Raw genomic sequence first — 14,573 nt, forward strand, 5'->3', positions numbered from 1 at the left:
ACCAGACTGACACCTGGGATGGTCTTCCCCTGTAGCCCATTATGTGGGACAACATGTTGTGCATTCAGATTCTTTTTTTTTTTTTGCCTTCCTGTCTGGATAGCTTGTTTTTTTTTTCCAGATCAGTTTCTATAAACCCGAGAGATGTTTTTACTGGAAAATCCCAGTAAATCATTCGTCTCCATTCGGATGCTCAGTGTGGACTTCAGCAGGTTGTTTTCACCACTTCCACATACCTTAATGCACTGAGTTGCTGTCATATGATTGGCTGATTATTGGTTAATACTTGCAGTAACAGTTGAACATGTGTATCCAGATGAAGCGGCTGGTGAGTGTAAAGTAGAATGCTTAAAAACTACACGTTTTAATGATGAAGGCTGCATAGAGTGAAAAGCATTGTTTTTTGTTTTCTTTTTTAAGGAAGACTGAGTGCATGTCTGCAACTTAATCCCACAGACCTTTATCAGATCTGGGAGGGGACTGTGAAAGTTGTGTAGGTTGTCCTGTATTTCTAAGCTGCAGTGAAAGCGATTGTGAACAATGCCACAGCTCCCTTCCTGCTTACCACATGGCTAACACCACATCTTTTGTGGAGGGACCCTTTAACCAGGACACACAGGCTGGGGAAAATAGCAGCATTCCCAACATTCTGTGGGTCTGACAGTCCGAGGCTGCTGCTATTCTCTGTCACAAAACAATGTTGTGTAGGCATCTAATAACAATGCCCTACACACTAGAGCTGCGCCAATGTCTGCAAGTAAGAGCTTGAAGTGTGTGAGTTAGCAGGATCACACTATAAACAGCCAACTTTTCAGTTAAATCTGAACAGGCTGAAGTAATCGGTTATGATATTCATATTACAGTTAGGAAGCAGTTACACTGTATTGCACAACAGTGTGTGGATTAATAATACCTGAGAGACCAAAATATAGAGGCAAACATAAGATCTCCAGTGGGAAGAGGGGGGGGTCTTGAATCATGTGCACTGCATCTGGAAATGATATGATAATGAAGTGAAAAAACATGGTTGTCATGGCTGCTGTTTCCATCTCTGAGGATTGAACTTTCTCGGAGCTTTTTAACTCAAAAAGCACAAACCATCACTCATCAGTTACTGAGTTTGTCAGTTGTTTGTCACTCTTAAAGAGCAGGAAACTTGTCATGCACGCAGGGATTATTATTCATATGTGTTGCTGATTACAATTGGGTAATTGGACATGTTTACAAGCCCACATGATTATGTCCAAAGAAACATACAAACCACGTACAACCCAAACAACTGCACACCAACTAAAAGCCCTCAAGGAACTATGCAGCAACATGTTGCACTTGATACCAACTCCCCCAGGCCTGCAGGTGCATTAAGGAAAGCATATAGAAGATCTTTTCCAATAATGTCAAACGACTTTTTTTGCCATATACTGTAAAGTTACACATACACATTATCTGGTATGGATTATCTGCTTGGAATAAAAGCAAAGCGTGAAGTGTGAAGTGTGTCAGGTTACAAGTTTCACACTTTCGTCCTTATTTTGCTAAGTGCACCAGGAAAAGCTCTTAAGTGTACCAGCATGTGTCTGGAAATGGAGTAATGCTGACATAGCACAGATTTCGTAATGTGCTACATTAGTCTTAATGTTGTTTTTCTCCTTTAAAGGTTCAGCCAGACCAGAAGTATGAGGGTCGGCTTCGGTCTTACACACAGTATCAGAGACCACCTATGAAGATGGAGAATTTGGCTTGCCGTTTGAAATGTTTTATCTGGCACTCATCCACATTTCACACACAAACCTTAACCCACCGCTGTTTTTTTCTTAATGTGGATGAAAACTGGGCTATATAATGTAAAGGCAGGAGCAAGACCAAACAGGTTACAGTTCTCACGCAGGTATCTCACGCTGGGATCAGAAAAAGGGGAAGAAGTGGCGTCAAATCCTGAATTCCTAGAGCAACCAAGCCACAAGAAAAAGAGAGTGAAAGTGTCTGACTGCAGGCAAGGAAAACCCTCCACATGATAGTAAAAGAATAAGAATTAATACATTAAATAGGGCAAAGGAAGTGAAAAGGCAGGAGCACAGCAAAAAGATAGCAGTTGTACAAAAGAAAAAACAAATCTAAAGATTGCAATTTATCAAGAACATGGTGAACATGTTCTTGATAAATGGCAGAATAACAGGGCTACGGTTCCTTTCACATGGTGGAAGGTCTGGCCTTGACACGTTTGAAATCTCCCACCATAATAAATTCAGAACAGACCAGAAAGCTTCAGGAAGGAACCTTCATGTTCAGCCCATCGCATCGCTTCAGCTCTGGGGAAACATGTGCACCAGGGCAGATGCTTTGATTTCAACCCACCCTTCCTCCATTGCCAAACCTGTTCTTTTTGCTTCTCATCTCCAGAAACGAAAAAAAAAAATAAAAAAATAAAATAGACTAACAATAAAAATCCCAGCATCAGCTAAATATCAAACATAGGCCTGGAAGCAGTGCAGAGGAGCTGGACTCAGGCAGGATGTTCCATTCAGAGTTTGTGGTTGTGGCTGTGGGAGATGCTGAATAGAGCCAGCAGCACATCAGACCGGTAAGTGGAGGCAGATGAGGGTGCTGTACCCTCCCTCCTCCAGACCTCCCACTTTCACTCCCCCAACCACAAGCAGTTAAACCCCAAAACTTCCCATTAACACTGGTTGTACTGATAGTATTGCTTCCATATTTAGCCTAGTTCTTAAAGAGGAGTTATAACAATAGTATGTTTTGTAGTTATGACAGAATTTTATGGCTCAATTTTTAAAAAATGAGACCAAAAGAAATGTTTGATTCATCGTGCATTTATCCATCAGTTTCATCAGTTGACCTGCTGTGTATTTTTAGAATAAAAACATCAACATCTGACCTGCTTTAATACTTTGAAACACTCAGACACTTTCATAAATCATCGTAAACACCACAGAAGACTTTTACCGGATTCCTGTAACCCACTGCTCATCCCACTCCAACATCAATCACTGTTAATGCCAGTGGGCCATCCAGTGGACATAAGCATGAACTGCAACCTTTCTGACAACATTGAGCATATACTGTAAGTCCAGTTGAAACGCCTCAAGACAGAAATATATATTTGAAGCACAGTATGGAAATTCTATGTTATGCAGATCATGAAAAAGGCAAAAACTGGTATAATGATTTGTTTTTTATCTGTATAATAAAGAGCAAAATATGGAAAACAGAGATTTCCTGCAGCATTTTTAAGTAAGTTTTAAAAAGTGTCTTGCTCAATATCTTTTCAGCCGTGCAAGATCTTGCTGGAACAAAAAACAAAAAAACCTTATCCAGATGAGGCCCAGACTTTATGTAACCTTTAGCCTGATTTGTTTCTCAGAAGTGTTTTATACTGCAGAGAAATCCAACAATCGGTCAGTGCCCTACCTTTTCTTTTTCAGCTTTTTATCGTGCTTTGGTGGGGAATGGCATATGTGAGGTATTTGTTCTCTACTAAAACAAATACAACTAAGTGTGCTTCAGCAGTCATCATGAATTTGGTTTTGTTGACTTGCACATTTGACCACTACATCCCCGCTTTCCCCTTATCTGTGTGAAGTCACGCAGACTGAATAACTCAGATTTCAGGTAGCTGGGGAAAAAACAATCACACCAATCTGGCTGACTGCATGACCTCTCGGACCTGCTGCTCTCGTCTTTCTTCATGTGTGCTGCTGTGCTGACCTTCTACCGCAGCTAAAATCCTCTTTTATGTAACCCACAGAAACAGCTCTCTGTTGTCCACTCTCCTGTCAAAACCCCAAAGTTGTTTGCACCAGCAGGGCTTCCAGCTGCTGTATTGACCCTGTCTGCTCCCTCAGACTGCTACTGTTGCTCTGCTGTACCATATCCTCACTGCCAAAACACAGCTCCTTGACGACATGAAGCTCTGCGACATATTGCTGTTGCATGCTGCTGTTGTCCCTTAAAAGTCCCTTCAATAATACTGCTATGTCTTTTACATTATTAAAACACAGTAAAGATCGTAATGCTTTATGTGAGCAACTCCACACACAACAGATTAAGTTGTAATCCTGTGCTGGGGGAACAAGGTTCACATGTTTCCCTTTTTTTACCTTTCTAAAGGGAACCTTTTATGCTTTTCTTCATCTTCTGCCAAATATAAATTCACAGTGGTGGATGCTGATATTTAATATGTCCAAGGTTTTGAGCTAATTCATTGGGTTTCGGCCTGTTTGATTTTGTTTGTTTGTTTGTTTTTTGTCTAATCCTGTCATCACATTATTTACGAGAAAGAAAATCATTCAACATCATTAGGTATTGTTTTTGTGTTGGCTGCAGTTTCTTCAATTCTAACATTTATTTTTGTTTTTCTGTCCAAACTTCAAGCCCAGACGCCTCTGAGTGCGTTGACCTTCCCTGTCTTTAAATTCACTACCTCCACAGACTTTTTGTTGTTGCTCACATCTTTTTTTTAAAGCCCTGAGGCTGGCACACAGCAATACCAAAGGAACTTCAACACCATACCTACCAGCACTGATGCAGCTTTGACCCCAACTCCCTGCCTTCCCCAGGCTGTCTTTAAATGAAGCGACCTTCCCACCTTGTGAGAAGTTTACAGTCAAGTTTGGTCTTTTGGAAGCTTTTGCCTGAATTATCAATTTTTCTTCACTTTAGTCCTGCTTAGATGTTTTTGTTTTTGAAGGTGAGCTATTATGCTCTTCTATAGTTTCACGTTTTTTATCCTTAGACTCTACCATTGTGTTTTTGTATAATTCATATTGAGAAATTAAGATGTTTAATGATATTGTAAAGCCAAAATTAGAAAAAGACTTTCCACATCAAGCCTTTGGCTCACAAGTCACTGTGAGTGATAGGGATAGGATTATACTTTTCAGCTACTTGGGATACCAAAATGATAAAAAAAAAAAAAAAAAAAATTTATGTTTATTGAACCTTGGCCAGTCTTGGTCGCCGGGGATTGCTCCGCCAGGACCTCTGCTCCTGGTGGCCGCCCAGCTCACAATGCATCCGACCCCTATGGTGCCCACCACCTGCAGGAAGATGGGCCCATGTCCCTTATTTTGGTCTGTGCCCAGCCGGGCCCCATGGACTAAGGCCCGGTCACCAGACGCTCACCCTCAGACACCCTCCCTGGGCCTGGCTCCAGGGTGGGGCCCCGACAACTCTACCCCGGGGAGGGTGAACTATTCCCTCGGTGGTTTTCTCATAGAGGTATTCTAAATCGCTCTTTGAACCTTCTGACAAATGAAAGAAATTAAGTAAAAATTTGCATTTATAAGTCATATTGTTTTTGCTACAGCCTGTATTTTTGTTTAGGTGTTTCAAGTGAATGGAAGTCACATTGACGATAGAGGTTTTAAATATTCATGTATAAAATATTATACACTTGGAATTACAGGGTCAGGTTAATTTTAGCATCCACCACTGGATACGTATATAATGTCCCCTTTAATGAGTTTAATGAGTTCATTTATTATAAGATTACATCATTGTTTTCCGTAGCTGCTACCGTTTTTTGCATCTGCCAACTGATCATTTGGGAATACCTACTCTTAATTATAGTAGGCTTAGGCTTAGGGCATCAATAATTATACTGGGATAGTTTAATCTATTATATTTTCAAGCATAATTTAATTTCACATTGATGTCTTCTCAGTAAATAGCTCTGTTTTAGCACATGGTTATTGTATGTCTGGAATAATTGTAGGTATCTGTGGCTAATCCATCTGAGTGTTCAGGAAGATGCCAAATCAGCCAACACTACATCCAACAGCTCTCCATAGTCTCAGGTGTAATAGAAATGAGCACAAATTATACTGATGTTAAACCCTGGCCAGTAGCAAAATGCCTGTTTTGTTTCCCACTTATTGAAAGTGACACCTCACAGCGTTTTAAAGATTTATCTGGGTGTAATTGTCGTATTGACCATGGGCATTGAATAAGCAACCGTCACTGTTTTTTGTTGTACATAAAAAATCAATTCTTTACTTATTATACAAGCATACTAATGAAAAAGCAAGGTAATGCCTGGTATTTTTCCACTGGCCCTAGGACTAAATGCTAGGCTACCCAGGTGAACAAATACTTAAAACAATATGTGGTTTCTATAACAACACAAGCTGGTTGTGTCCAGGTAAATACCACGCTGCATCTAATTGTTGCCAGAACTTTTCTTTGATTTAAAGTTTAGCACGCATCCTGTTCAATTCTGTGATTTTAGGATTTAGATGTTTGTCAGATCCTTGGAATCACTAAGTCGGAGGAGAAAGAGTAAGATAATGAAATGAAGCATGTTGACAAACTATGCGTGACAGATCATCTCTTGCCTCCCGCCCTCCCCTCATTTCCAGACAGGGTTGGGCCAAACAGCAGGTGGTGCAGAGGAGAAGCCTGGACATGGGATATACAAATCTCTGGCTCCCTGACTTCTACACCAGGCAAGCAAGAAGGAGCAATAAATGCTAGAGTTATATGTAAGTGTATTTTTTTTTATCACCAAATTCTTTGTACTGGTTGGAGATTTATGTATTTCATGTGTTTTGTCTTAAAAAGACAGAAAATAGCACATCACGTGTGGGTGTTACGCTATGTACTCAGTTAATTTCACTGTGAATGGGGCTTTCTCTTGTGTGAATGCAGTTACGTAAGTTATGTATCATGGTCTTCAACTTGAGTAATCACTCAGAAAGCTGTAATATATTACATTTCTTAGATGTCAGATGATTTTTACTGAAATTCTCCACCCTGATTAATTGATTGTTGAAAAAATATAGGAATAAAGTGAATTGTTGATCAATGCTGCCATCAGATTTCAGGGTTTGCACTGCCTTTAAATGTTTAATAGAAAAGTCTAATTAGCAGCGCAATCATGACGTGCAATGCATTTAAAGAGCAGAGACATTTAAAGTAAAGATAAAAAAATACTGTACACATATTGCTTTGTGAGATTCATAGTCTACACATTAATTTATGATATTTGCCTCCCAAGAGTGCATTAATATTGCAGAGGGGTTTACTCTGATGGGAATAAAACCCTGGGAGCTGAGAATTTTTGTTAAAGGTCAAGTTTGCCATACAGAATACACTCTGCGTTTCACCAGGGAGGGTGTTCGGATTGGTTGAGGATTTTAAAGAAGGATTTCAATGCATCTGTTTAAGTCTAAAGCTTGAATGTTAATGTGCACATTTGGTTGTTGCTATTCATTTATTCCCCTAACTGTTCTGTTTAAGGTGTATAATTTTCATGTTTTATCTTTGATAGTATTTTTAAGTAACTGTTATGTACCTGATATATCTCATTTGTATCATGATTATAATGATTTGTGTTGTTTTTCCAAGATTTTACCCCTAATTGTCTTTCATGTTGTTGTTTTTGGAGGGGCGTTTTTGTTCAGACAGCTCAGGTGTCACAGCAATAACATCTTGGGTCAAAGCCTGCTGAATAGAGATACACGTGGACTTGAAGAGACAAATCAGGACTCAGATCAGATGACTCAAAAGAGGAGAAAAAAAAGCCACCCTTTAATCTCAGGACTGCAGTTGTGATGTGAATTGGAGAAGCTGAGGGCCAATGGCCATTTTAAGACATGGAGGCGCTCCTGTTCGGCTTCAAAAATCTTTTGGTAGATGAAACTTGATGTAAGCATGGGGTCAAAGAAGCCATAAAAGATTCTCTCCACTCACCTGACTTCTGCCAGCATGCCGTCACAGCATAGATGATTCACCCTTTGAAGAGGCGAAGCTGGGAACTACTGTGGTGTAATGATGTAGCAGCTACAGGTGACTTGCACTTGGCTTATGATTTAGGACAGGCCGACCACAGACAGTATGGAAGGGCAGACAATCTCTTGGGTCTGGATATATGTAAACAGTACGGAACAACTGAACACTTCATATCCATACAATGCTACAGACTTAAGCGAAAACTCAGACAAATACCAGTCATACATCGTTGGTCTCTTCCTTTCCTGCCTGTATACCATCCTCCTTTTTCCTATTGGATTTATTGGTAACATCTTAATCCTGGTGGTGAACCTGAACCACAGAGAGAAGATGACCATCCCCGATCTTTACTTTGTTAACCTGGCTGTAGCTGACCTCATCCTGGTGGCAGATTCCCTCATTGAGGTCTTTAATCTGAATGAAAAGTATTACGACTACGCCGTCCTCTGCACCTTCATGTCACTTTTCCTGCAGGTCAATATGTACAGCAGCATCTTTTTTCTCACGTGGATGAGCTTTGACAGGTACATCGCCTTGGCTAGCTCCATGAGCAGCAACCCACTGAGGACTATGCAGCACGCCAAGCTCAGCTGTGGCCTCATTTGGATGGCCTCCATCCTGGCCACGCTTCTCCCCTTCACCATTGTGCAGACCCAGCACAGAGGTGAGGTGCACTTCTGTTTCGCCAATGTCTTTGAGATTCAGTGGCTGGAGGTAACCATTGGCTTTTTGGTGCCCTTCTCCATCATTGGTCTATGCTACTCTCTGATTGGGCGAATTCTCATGAGGGCCCAGAAGCACCGTGGACTGTGGCCACGGCGGCAGAAGGCTCTGCGCATGATTGTGGTGGTGGTTCTGGTATTCTTCATCTGCTGGCTGCCAGAGAACGTCTTCATCAGCATTCAGCTACTGCAGGGCACAGCTGACCCATCGCAGAGGACTGCTACCACCCTGTGGCACGACTACCCGCTCACAGGCCACATTGTTAATCTGGCAGCTTTCTCCAACAGCTGCCTCAACCCCATTATCTACAGCTTTCTAGGAGAGACCTTCAGGGACAAGCTGCGTCTCTTCATTAAGCAGAAGGCCAGCTGGTCGGCCGTGAACCGCTTTTGCCACCATGGTCTTGATTTACACCTCCCTGTCAGGGGTGAGGTGTCAGAGGTGTGAAGAGAGACAGTTACTAAAGTTACACAAACTTGCGTCAAATCAAAGTTACGTATCAGTTTTCTTCAACTGTTATTTAGCTTTGCCTCATACAGTAGCTGTGCCAGTGTCTCAGTTAATCTGCTCACTTTCTGAACAAAAAAATTAAGGATTTACACCATGAGAAGGAATACAAGGTGTTTAGTAAATATCAAACACACAAATACAGTATATAAAATCTATTTCATGCTAATCTCCAAATTTACTTTTCCTTAAGTTCTCTGTGTGGCATCAGAAAATGAATGACAAGCAAGATGTTGGTATGTGCTATTTAAAGTCTGGCAAAGTGAGATTAATAATAATAATAATAATATAATATATATAATAAATATATCACCCTGTGTGATATATATATATATATATATATATATATATATATATATATATATATATATATATATATATATATATATATATATATATATATATATATAGCATAAGGACGCCTACACATCCACACCATCATGTGGCCTCATTTGGAACTAAATTAGCAACCGTCTTTGCTCTCTTCCTGTCTAAGACAATGCAGTGCCTATTTATTTCTGCTTTTAAGTTTTTTCTTTACTTTTGTTGAAATGTTGCCATGTTTAGTGAAAGTGGACCTATTAAACTTATTTAAAACTCCAGATTTTTATGTTTTTACTCTACTGGAGTGACTTTGCATGATTCACAGCTCCAAATAATCCATATTTATCTCATACTGGGGGTCATTCAGCCCCTCAGTTCAGCTCCCTGCAAAAAAAGACGTAGCTCCTTCTTTATTAGCTGCCCCTTGCAAGCAAAAGATTTGCAGATCTATCTCTGACAGCCATATTTGGTATAACCAGCCTCATAAAGAGCTATAAGTGGATGAAAATCTACATTTCTTTTACATGGATTTAGCAACCTGAAATGTTGGCCATGTTTAACATGACAGAAAACAAAGAAAAGCATAATAGGTCCACTTTAAACATTCACTGGAGCATGCAAACACATGTTCACAAACTTACTTTATTGTTATAAATAAAGAAGATGTCCCACTTTTCCATGAACTGAAAGTCAAAGTTATTGATAGCATCAATAAACCAGTTTTAAATATTGAGATTATTTTGTAGATCTTTCAGGAAATAGAAGTTAACACACAATCTCTATTTCTTAATTGATAAGCAGAACATTTGTGCTCATATTTATATTGAATCCAATGTCAGAATCGGGATCAGGGCTCAGTTTAAAGATGGCTGCAGTTATTACCTCACTTGTCAGTTCCTGTTAGCATGACGGTAAAGCAAAGAGGCAGGTGTTGTTTTTGCCAGAAGAGCAGGAGACTGAGTAAACATATCATTCAATGCTAACAACATAAAGCTGCTGCTTCATTCAGGCTTTCTTTAACATATATTCTTAATTTCTAAGTACGAGGCTTTGACAGACAACATTTCATCTTCTCATACTGCATCCACATATTTTATTTACAAGGTAAAAACTTCTCTTTTTTAGGTAGAATCAAACAACTAATGACAGTAACACAATTTGGCCAGTCAGACATGTGTTTGTTCCAGATTCACTGTGTTCCCAGAGGCCATCACTGCGATATAGCTGCCTGTAAATTGACAAAATGATTTTGACAGAACATTATAAACATTAAGATAATGCCCACAAAGGTTAATTTAATTCAAATGAGCAGGTGCAGTGTACAAATTTTCAACTGTATGGTCCCTGAGGCGTTGCATGAAACCTGTCATAATTTGTTTGTTGATCTGTAATCAACGTCGTAAATTCTTGTGTAGTACTGCACTTCCTTCTTAATTTCACAAGTGCTTCTAGTCATATATTTTATCATTTATTATAACATGGTTCAAAGCATATTAACAGTGTTATTTACATTTTTACAAAAGCAAACATTTTACAGTCTCATGCATTATGAATACTGGATACAGGAATTGCCATCACAACCAGGTTATCTTTATACACAATCTGTGTATTGCCAGCCTGCAGGCCGTGTGTGTGTGTGTGTGTGTGTGTGTGTGTGTGTGTGTGTGTGTGTGTGTGTGTGTGTGTGTGTGTGTGTGTGTGTGCATTAGGCGACCAAAGATAATGGCGTAACTGGGAAAAACAGGAGTCCAAACCACAAACTGTTATTCCAGCTGTAACGGGCCCTCAGCCTGGGAAAGCTACTCTCAGTATTGCTTCAGTGATTGTTTATTAGACAGCCGCAAAAAATGCTAAACTTTTTGCAGTGCACGATGCTAAAAATTCTCTCGACTAGTGTTTCCATTACGCTAATTTTGGTTTTTTGTTTTGCACTTTCCCCATTCAACAAGCTCTGCTTTTCACACCTGTCCATAAATCTGTTAATCTTAACAAAGATTAAGCACAGATTGTATATTTGGAAAATTTATATGAACGTAGACATTATCTGAAGATAAACGGCACACGGCTATAACAGTGCCGTGAGGGCACAGAAACAGGAAGACAGGCAAGTAATAATGCAATGAGGACTGTCAAGTTCATTGATATAAACAAGCAACACCTAGACTCCAGAGGCAAGACCCTCTTTGTTAAGCCCTGAAGGAGAGGCAAAACCCCCCATCTGTACACATATAAACACACACAACTGTGAGAAGAGCTTTTCAGTGAACTATGTGAACAGCTGAGACTACTGAGGAAGGTTAAAGGGTTGTGGTGGCTGACGTCACAGAAGGGAAAAGGGTGCGACTTTTCCACTGCCTAAATTCAGTCCTTCCTCTTGATAATTCTGACTTGCACAATAAGCAAGAACCATTTGATAAAAGCACAAAATGAAGTACTATTGACTTATCCAATGTTTGAATTTTTGGTCATTCCTTAAGACGGAGATCTGCTTTATTTCTTCATAGTTTGCTTCCAAGGAAAAACAATCGATTGTAATTGTTTAAAGTGGTCTTCAGCAACAGTTCTTCGCTCTTTCTGGAGGGTTTTAACAGTTCTTCTTCTTTCCCACGTCATTTGAATCCAGTGCTTTTACTGGACCATTTTCAGAACAATGTTTTTGTTTGTCAGAGGGCTCGGTGGCGCCAGTGTCCGGCAGCCTCGCCTCTGTCAGTGCGCCCCAGGGTGGCTGTGGCTACAATGTAGCTTGCCATCACCAGTGTGTGAATGTGTATGAATGGGTGGATGACTGGATGTGTAAACCGCTTTGGGGTCCTTAGGGACTAGTAAAGTGCTATACAAATACAGGCCATTTACCATAACATAGACTTGTGAATCATTCAAAGCAGCTAATTCAAAAGTTAGCTAACTGAAGGGATGAACCAATTATGTGTCTTCAGTCTGAACAGTCTCTCAAAGTATTGTCCTTAAGAATTAAGAGGAAATTCAGCAGACACCTGACAGAGGACCTGAGAGATGCATCTGACCCTTCAGTTGATCCATCTGTTGTTTGCCAAAGCCTCAGACAAGTAAGGGTGGCTGTCAAGAAGCCATTATCAAGGAAGAGAAACAGATAGAAAAGGCTGAGGTATGCCAGGTATTACACAAGAACTGAACTGAAAAATAGTGGCAACAGGTCTCATGGAATGATAATTCCAAATTCAAAATGTTTGTTTTTTTCATCAGCATGTATGGAGAAGATTGAGAAAGAGGTGTTGACAGCCATCTGTAAAGCACAGTGGAGGCTCTGTCATGGTTTGAGGCTGAATTCTAGCCATTGGTGTTTGACATTGTGCCAAAAGTGATGGAAATATGAACACAGAAAGGTACAGTCAGAGTTTGATCAACCATGCAATGCCATCTAGAAAATATCTGACTTGCAATGGCTTTATTTTTCAAGGATGACAATGATCCCAAACATACTGATAATCCAGTAAAAGCATGGAACGATTGAACAATATCAGTCATGGATTGGCCTCCAGAGTGCAGACTACAACACTGAAGCAGTGTGGGATCATCTTGACAGAAAAGAGAACAAAGGGCAGCCAACATCTAAAGAAGAGCATTACATTCAATTCAACTCAATTGAATTTTATTTATATACCACAAAAGCAGTCTCCTCAAGGTACGTTATATTGTAACGCATAATAACAATGTCCTTCAAGAAGCCTGGAGACCTATTTCTGAAGACTGCTTAAAGAAACTACAAGAAAGCTTGTCTAAGAAAGTTCCAGCTATGTTGAAGAATAAAGGTGGTCATACCAGACACTGACTTTTAAGCTCAAAATATTTCTATTAACTCCATTTTAGCTTTATGTACAGTATTTCCATGCGTGTTTGCACATTTCAATAAAGCTGTGCACTAGGGCTGCTCAATTAATCGAATTTTAATCATGATTACGATCTGGGCTTTCAACGATCATTAAAAGTGACTGAGCCGATTATTAGCCCCTCCCTCATTTATCCGCGACACCTTAAAGGCCAGTCCGTGAAAATATTGTCGGGCATAAACCGGTCCGTGGCGCAAAAAAGGTTGGAGACCGCTGATTAAGAGGACCCGAGGGAAGCTCGGAAAGCTAAGCAGAAGTTATTTGGAGAGGAGAGAGTGACTGCTGTTGGTTGAAAAGAGAGGTTAAAAAAAAAAAAAAAAACTTCAGTGGTGTTGCACACTATTTTATATTATTTTTTAAAGTCATTGAAGCCGGTCAGAGCAGCACACTCCGTTTTGTGTAACTATTTTTAAATCCCTGTAGAACCTGAACCGTGTAAGCTAGCGCAATAATTTTTTTTGCATATGAAACCGGAGGAGTTGTACTTACATCTGATGCCATCAGCTTGTCCTCGGTCACGGTTTCCTTCCACATAAAGCTTTGCAAAAACTGCATAGAAAGCGCTTGCAGGAACAAAAGCATAATATTCCAGAAACACGCTTTGCCGATCCGATCAGCTGTTCGTAACACTTCCCACAGTGAATCAGACGTCAGCACGAACTATCACATGTCGGCCATTTCCTCCCCGAAACCGGAAGTGACGTCATTTTCGCGGAAATGTAGTTTTTTACTTGTAGGCCTTAAAAGCCTATACTGGTCATGTTTGACTTTTCTGAATAGTTGCTGGGATGCTTAGAACTCGAATTGCACTGCTGGAAATCGTTTATTTTGATGCACCTTCTGTTTTCTTTGCAAATTTGCATCATAGGATTGTTTTTTCGTTTTTCCTGCAGTGTATATAAAAATTGGTGTATCTCCAAAATAAAACTATGAAGACACTCAAAATAAATTTCCTGTTGTTGTAAACTATTTTTTGCAACTTTTTTGTATTTAAAGTTTTGAGGGATAAACCTCTTAAATTTCTCCAAGTAGAAATATATGTAAAAAAACAAAACCGATTTTCAATTTTTTTGTAGTTTATTGCAACTTTTTTGCAATTTATGTAGTTACTATGGACATAATGCATACATATTATTAAAATATGGGCTATAACAGTTGTATAGCAACTTGAAATGCTCCCACAAATGGCACTACAACATGTAAAAAAATAATATAAGCTCTGGCGGACTTGGTTCTATGGTAGGTCTTAAAGGGTTAAATAAATATCGTCAAATAATCGAGATCTCAATTTCAGTGAAAATAATCGTGATTATCATTTTTGCCATAATCGAGCAGCCCTACTGTGCACCTATTTCTCATTTTCCTAATAAAATATAAAAGAAAGGTTGGGTGGCTCAAGACTTTTCC

The 14,573-nt window shown here is 39.7% G+C and overlaps 1 protein-coding gene across 1 annotated transcript; it reads left to right on the plus strand.

The window, feature by feature from the left end:
• Nucleotides 1–7,845: 7,845 nt before the first annotated feature.
• Nucleotides 7,846–8,916, plus strand: gper1 (G protein-coupled estrogen receptor 1; the record flags this gene model as incomplete). Its single annotated transcript, XM_080905879.1, has 1 exon — nt 7,846–8,916. The coding sequence occupies exon 1, from the start codon at nt 7,852–7,854 to the stop codon at nt 8,914–8,916; it is 1,065 nt and encodes a 354-aa protein (XP_080762005.1). The 5' UTR covers nt 7,846–7,851.
• Between the last annotated feature and the right edge of the window lie 5,657 nt (nt 8,917–14,573).

The sequence above is a fragment of the Rhamphochromis sp. 'chilingali' genome (assembly GCF_963969265.1).
Source record: "Rhamphochromis sp. 'chilingali' genome assembly, chromosome: 15".
NCBI classification, from domain to species: domain Eukaryota; kingdom Metazoa; phylum Chordata; class Actinopteri; order Cichliformes; family Cichlidae; genus Rhamphochromis; species Rhamphochromis sp. 'chilingali'.